At 46.9% G+C, this 5,924-nt stretch overlaps 1 protein-coding gene across 1 annotated transcript in view; it reads right to left on the bottom strand.

Annotated features, from left to right (window-relative positions):
- Positions 1-4,076, bottom strand: part of RAB1A (RAB1A, member RAS oncogene family) — a 45,899-nt gene extending 41,823 nt beyond the window's left edge. The window contains exon 1 of the mRNA XM_017890026.1: positions 3,563-4,076. Within this exon, the coding sequence (XP_017745515.1) occupies positions 3,563-3,585 (23 nt within the window). The 5' untranslated portion in view covers positions 3,586-4,076. The remainder of the gene's footprint in view (positions 1-3,562) is intronic.
- Positions 4,077-5,924: the final 1,848 nt, after the last annotated feature.

Below are 5,924 nucleotides of genomic sequence, written 5' to 3'. Positions count from 1 at the left end.
CACTCCACAAAAAAAAAAAAAAAAAAAAAAAAAAAAAAAGGCCAGGCACAGTGGCTCAGGCCTGTAATCCCAAAACTTTGGGAGGCCAAGGCCTGCACGACAGAGCAAGACTCCATCTCAAAAAAAAACCAAAACAAACAAAAAAGTAATACAGCTACCAACCCTTATGTAAACCAACATAAATCTAAAAATTCTGTTGCTTCAGAATCTTTTTCATCAAGATTCCATTTTCACTATCAAATTTAGTAGCACCCGTTAACACAGATTATAAATTTCTAAAAGAATATAAATTAGTAATCATAAACCAAAGTAAGTTAAGGAACATCTGGAGTAGATTTGTAAACATTAGCTAATATACTATTGTTAAGTTACTAAGATAACATACTGGAAGCAGGAAAAGCATCCACCCATTAAAGTTTTAACTGAAGAGAAAGCATAAGACTTTGGAGTTTAGAACAAGATGTTAAAAACGAATGAACTTGTACTTGGGTGATAAAACACTAAAGAACTTTTCTTTCTTTCCTTTATTTTCCAAATTTTCTCTAATTACTTTTACAAAGATAACAAGCTCCATTAAAAGAAAAGAAACCGCTAAAGTCAGATAGCTGAAAATCTGATTGCTCAGTGCCCTTGTGACCTCCCCTAATAAAATATCCCTCACTTCCTCTCACCCTAAGTAATTTTCACTAACACTTTTGCAAAGGTTTTCCCAAATTCCTGTATTATTTTACTAGACAGTCTAGAACACAAATATAGTAAGCCAGATACTCATGTATTTGATTCCAGAAAAAAATATAAAAACTGTTTCTGGGTTTGATCCCATAGAGGTGAGTCTTCAAAAGCAAGGATGATTTGACACCGTATTTACTTATTAATTACTGTCATTGTCATTTATGAGCCATTCCTCCTTCTCCTCACTCCCTCTGTTCCTCCAAATCTAATTGCTGATAATTCCCTTTCAGGTCTCCTTTCTATAAAGTCTTTCAAAACCCAGATAGCCAATCACAACCCACCATCCCCCTGAAATCCTGTTGCTCTCATCCATGCCACACATCTGGAATTTGCTGTATCTACTGGTGTTTGACATGTATAAAACCTATTTCTGCCGGGCGCAGTGGCTCACGCCTGTAATCCCAACACTTTGGGAAGCTGAGGCGGGCGGATCACCTCAGGAGTTTGAGATCAGCCTGACCAACATGGAGAAACCCCGTCTCTACTAAAAATACAAAATTTGCCAGGCATGGTGGCACATGCCTGTAATCCCAGCTACTCAGGAAGCTGAGGCAGAAGAATCACTTGAACCCAGGAGGCGGAGGTGGCGATGAGACGAGATTTGCGCCATTGCACTCCAGCCCGGGCAACAAGATTGAAACTCCCTCTTAAAAAAAAAATAAATAATTTTTTTTCTTTTTTTTTTGAGACGGAGTCTTGCTCTGTCGCCCAGGCTGGAGTGCAGTGGCTCGATCTTGGCTCACTGCAAGGTCCGCCTCCTGGGTTCACGCCATTCTCCTGCCTCAGCCTGAGTAGCTGGGGCTACAAGCGCCCACCACCTCGCCCGGCTAATTTTTTGTATTTTTTAGTAGAGACGGGGTTTCATTCACCATGTTAGCCAGGATGGTCTCGATCTCCAGACCTCGGGATCCACCCGCCTTGGCCTCCCAAAGTGCTGGGATTACTGACCTGAGCCACGGAGCCCGGCCTATATCTAAATTTCTTAAGTGCAAGAATTATATTTCTAAATCCTAGTACTAATAGAATGCCTTTCATGAAACGGATACATACAACCTGAAGAAGCTCATACAGTTTTCCAAATTCTTTTATATACATTTGAATTTCACCACTACCCTGACAGGAATAATGACTCCAATTATCCTATTTTACAAAAGTGGAAAAAAATTCAGAGGTTGAGTAACTTGTCAAAGCTCTCGACTAATCTTGAAGATTTATTTACGGTAATAAACATATACATACATATAGCAAATTCAGAAAATTTCCTCAACAGTAGAGGTCTATAAACCACGATAAAGCAGTAAATCCATGTTCTTTATTGTTACCAAGAAAATTACTAAATTAAGAACCTCAAGTTCAACTCCATTCAACTGTGCAAAACCAACTTTGTCCTTGGAGCCCTTGAAAAAAAAATTTTTTAAACTGTCAACACAGCAAATGTCACTACAACAACACTATCCTTAACTTCTAAAGCATGAAATTCTAATAAAATACTATGGTTTCTGTATAGTGCAAAAGATTTCAGCATCAAGCCACAGTATTACAAAACTTGAAGAAAGCATTTTGCAAGAGCCATGTGACACACATATGACAGTCAGCTAAACTGGTGGGTGGAACTTTTAGGGGGAAATGTTTAGCAGTATTTGACCAAAGTAGCAAATAAACTCAACTTTTACAACAAATACTGATTTTCCCCCATCCCTCAAAGGCCTTTGACACTGAAAAGGAATACCAATTCGGTCTCTTACAATTATTCATTACTTTACATACATGTAAACTGTAGAGGAAATTTTTAAAGGGCCACTGAGGAGAGCCCAACAAACTACCCAAAGGAAGTGAACACCAGTTCCCAGGAAAGGTGCCAGGTGTGTCACATCTGCTGTGGTGACTTCTTGAGTAAGCAAGAAAAAGAAATGCATTAACTTTTCATGACACGTCATGGAACCTCATTCCCTATCTGCAAGCATCCAAGCAGGTAATCTAAAACTACATACAGATCTATCATAGGTCCCATTCGTTTCTCTTTCAACTTGACAGCAAGCTTCCTTTAATCTGCGAGTATCAGAAACACATTCCTTGGCTTTAGTTGTTTTTTTTTGTTTTCCCCTTGACCTACAGAAGGCAAAATGACTTAGGTGTCCTCTTTAAAAAAAAAAAAAAATCTCACAAATGCCCAGGTTTTTAGGAGGGCAATGGACCCGGCGAGCTCTTAAAGAACTCTTCCAAGACACAACTCAAAAAGAGAACTAAAAAATGTTCAGTTGCTTCTCCCCATCTACTCATTTCCCTCAATCCCACGCAGTCCCGAAAAGCATCCATATTACCTGAAACCTGGCGGGGAGGATGGAAGGAGAGAGAGCCAACAAGCTCAGGATTTACAAGTAAAGCTGGTTTCCACCCCGAGGATCCTGACAGCTCCGCAGAGTGCGGGCGCAAGGTCTGCCAGTGCCCTCTACAAGCGTTCTCCCACCCCATCCCCTCCTCTTAGAAACAAGTCCTCCTTCAAAAGTCACTGCCTCCGAGAGAAGCTATCTCTTCACACCGCCCCAGGCCCCTGGGCAGACTTCCTCAGCACCCGCCCCGCAGTCAGGCCCTCCAACTTGACCCGGTCCAGGCCCGGGCGGCTCACCCCTCCGACCCGACCCCTCCCCCGCCCGGCCGCCCCTCCGCGTCAGACAATGGGGCCCGACTCCCGGCCGCCAGCCTCTCCTGACCCATCACCCTCGCCTCACTCCAGCCGATGCCCCGACTTCCGCCCCAACCCTCCTCGCCCCCTTTAAGATCCCCCAAGCTGGCCCACGGACCCAGCTGACCAGTGCTCTCCTAAACTCACTATTCGGGATTCATGCTGGACATGTCACTGCAGCTGCCACCGCCGCCACCGCCGCCCTTGCTGCCGCAGCCGCCGCCTTGACTCTCCGCGCCACGGGTAATCGAAAGAAAGGAATGAGATACGCTGTTCCGGGAGAACAAACGTCTTCCCCTACCCCGTCCCTTAGAACACAATCAGCAGCCGCCGCCACTCAGCTATCGCTTCCACCCAAAATGGCCGCCGGCGAACCAGGAAATAGGGAAGCCTTAGACCGAGGGGCCTTTACACAGCCCAGAGGGCGGCCGCACCGCCCGGCATGCCGGGAAAGGGAGTCGCGAGTGCGGCTACGCGAGCTGAGGACAGATAGTGAGGCGCAGAGACCAGGACTCAGCTTCCCGCCAAGCGCCGCGCCTCTGGGGCATGCGTACTTGAAGGGTTGTCGTCCGTCCCATTCCCCACTCCCTCACCTCCCCCCTCTCCGCCCCTCCCTACTCCCCTCCCCTCTGACTCGCTGGCTAGGACTTCGCTCGGACTCCCCCTGGCGGATTGGCTAAGGCCGAGCGGCCCTGGTGATGTCATCAGTGAGACGTGGCAGCCGGGCGAGTCAGCGCCCCACGGAGGAGGGGGCGGAGAGGGGCGGAGGGTGGTGCTGGCGGCCGACGGAGGCTGGGGGTCGGGGGAGGCAAAGGACCGGAGGGAGTGGTCAAACTGAGGGATTGCCGGGGTGCGGGAGCAGAGAGGGGGCCGGGGGACACGCGTGTCGGCTCCTGCCTCCCGTGCGACTTTTGCTGATCTGACCAGCTTGAGGCTTGCGCCACCCTGGTGGCGCTGGTTGGAGGCTGGTCGGAGGACGTTCGCTCTAAGGACAGAAGGGAAGTCAAGGGGCTCCCTGGACAGCACGGAGCAGTTCTTTCACTTCTCGTCACTCACCCAGACCCACCTCTATTCGGTCATCGTCCATTGTTGGCCCCGCGCACTACCATTTTCTTATTGGATTTCTTCCCATTCTTACTGTGCCCCGCTCTTGTCAGCCTGGCTATTGCAGTAGTCTCCAGGTGGACTTTACCTCTCTCTCCTCCGCCCCAGGCCATTTGCACACACAGTCGGATGTATCTTTCTGAGACAGCACCTCCATCGTGACCCCACAACCTTCAATGGCTCCACATCCCAGAGCCAGCCTAAAATTCAAGTCCTCCTCCCTTCGTCCCAGCCTTCAGGTTGAATTGTAATGTATTATTTTTAGTTGCTGCTAATCCTGAGCCTTTCTGCAAGACTGGAAAATAATAAGCAATAAAAACATGCAATTCATCACTATATAGTGCCTACAATTTCTGGGAGTAATATTAACTCATTTTTTAAAAACATGTGGTCTTAACAGCTCTCTGTAATCAGCTCAGTAATTTAAATCTCCACTAAACTTTAACACATTATCTTGAGTTATTTAATTACAAAGGGCATAGTGTAATACGTTGTCCAAAGTTTATCTTCCAACTTCTAAGAAAATTGTCTCCTGAGACTTATCGCAGAATTACTTTAAATTCCTACAACGCCAAAATATAGAAAGAAGGCACTTATTTCTACCCATACGCTAATTACACCCCTTAGCCCTCAAATTCTGCCATGGGCCTTAGTTGATGAACTTATCAAAAGTTACCCGAGTTTCTTCACATGTTGGCTTCTGAAATGAACACTGTCACCACCCCTGGAATACCCTGAATGGTTCAGTAATAGCCACCAAAAAGTGTTCGTTAACCTGGACTCTAAAGCCCATGACCCTTCTTGCTTATTGTGATTTCAAATAAAAACTCAGAAAACTGGCCAGGCGCTGTAATCTCAGGACTTTGGGAGGCCAAGGAGGACAGATCACGAGGTCAGGAATTCAAGACCAGCCGGGCCAACATGGTGAAACACCGTCTCTACTAAAAATACAAAAATTAGCCGGGCATGGTGGTGCGCGCCTATAATCCCAGCTACTCGAAAGGCTGAGGCAGGAGAATTGCTTGAACCCGGGAGGCAGAAGTTACAGTGAGCCGAAAGGTCACTGCACTCCAGCCTGGGCGACAGAGCAAGACTCCATCTTGGGGGGAAAAAAATCTCAGAAAACTGTGACCTGAGTCACTAGTAAAGGCGCACACACACACACACACACACACACACACCCCTCAGAAAACTGTCCAGAACTCGTCCTCAGCCAAAAATTACAATCTGTCCTTCCCTGGGAAGTATACTCCTAAACTTCCTTTAATGAACTATTTTCTTTCCCAACGAAGAATTACCTCCAGCCGGGCGCGGTGGCTCACGCCTGTAATCCCAGCACGTTGGGAGGCCGAGGCGGGCGAATCACAAGGTCAGGAGATCGAGACCATCCTGGCTAAAACGGTGA

Source organism: Rhinopithecus bieti, unplaced genomic scaffold (assembly GCF_001698545.2).
Source record: "Rhinopithecus bieti isolate Rb0 unplaced genomic scaffold, ASM169854v2 scaffold_19018, whole genome shotgun sequence".
NCBI lineage: Eukaryota > Metazoa > Chordata > Mammalia > Primates > Cercopithecidae > Rhinopithecus > Rhinopithecus bieti.
The sequence above is the reverse complement of the archived record's forward strand: the minus strand, read 5'-3'. Positions and strand labels throughout refer to the sequence as shown.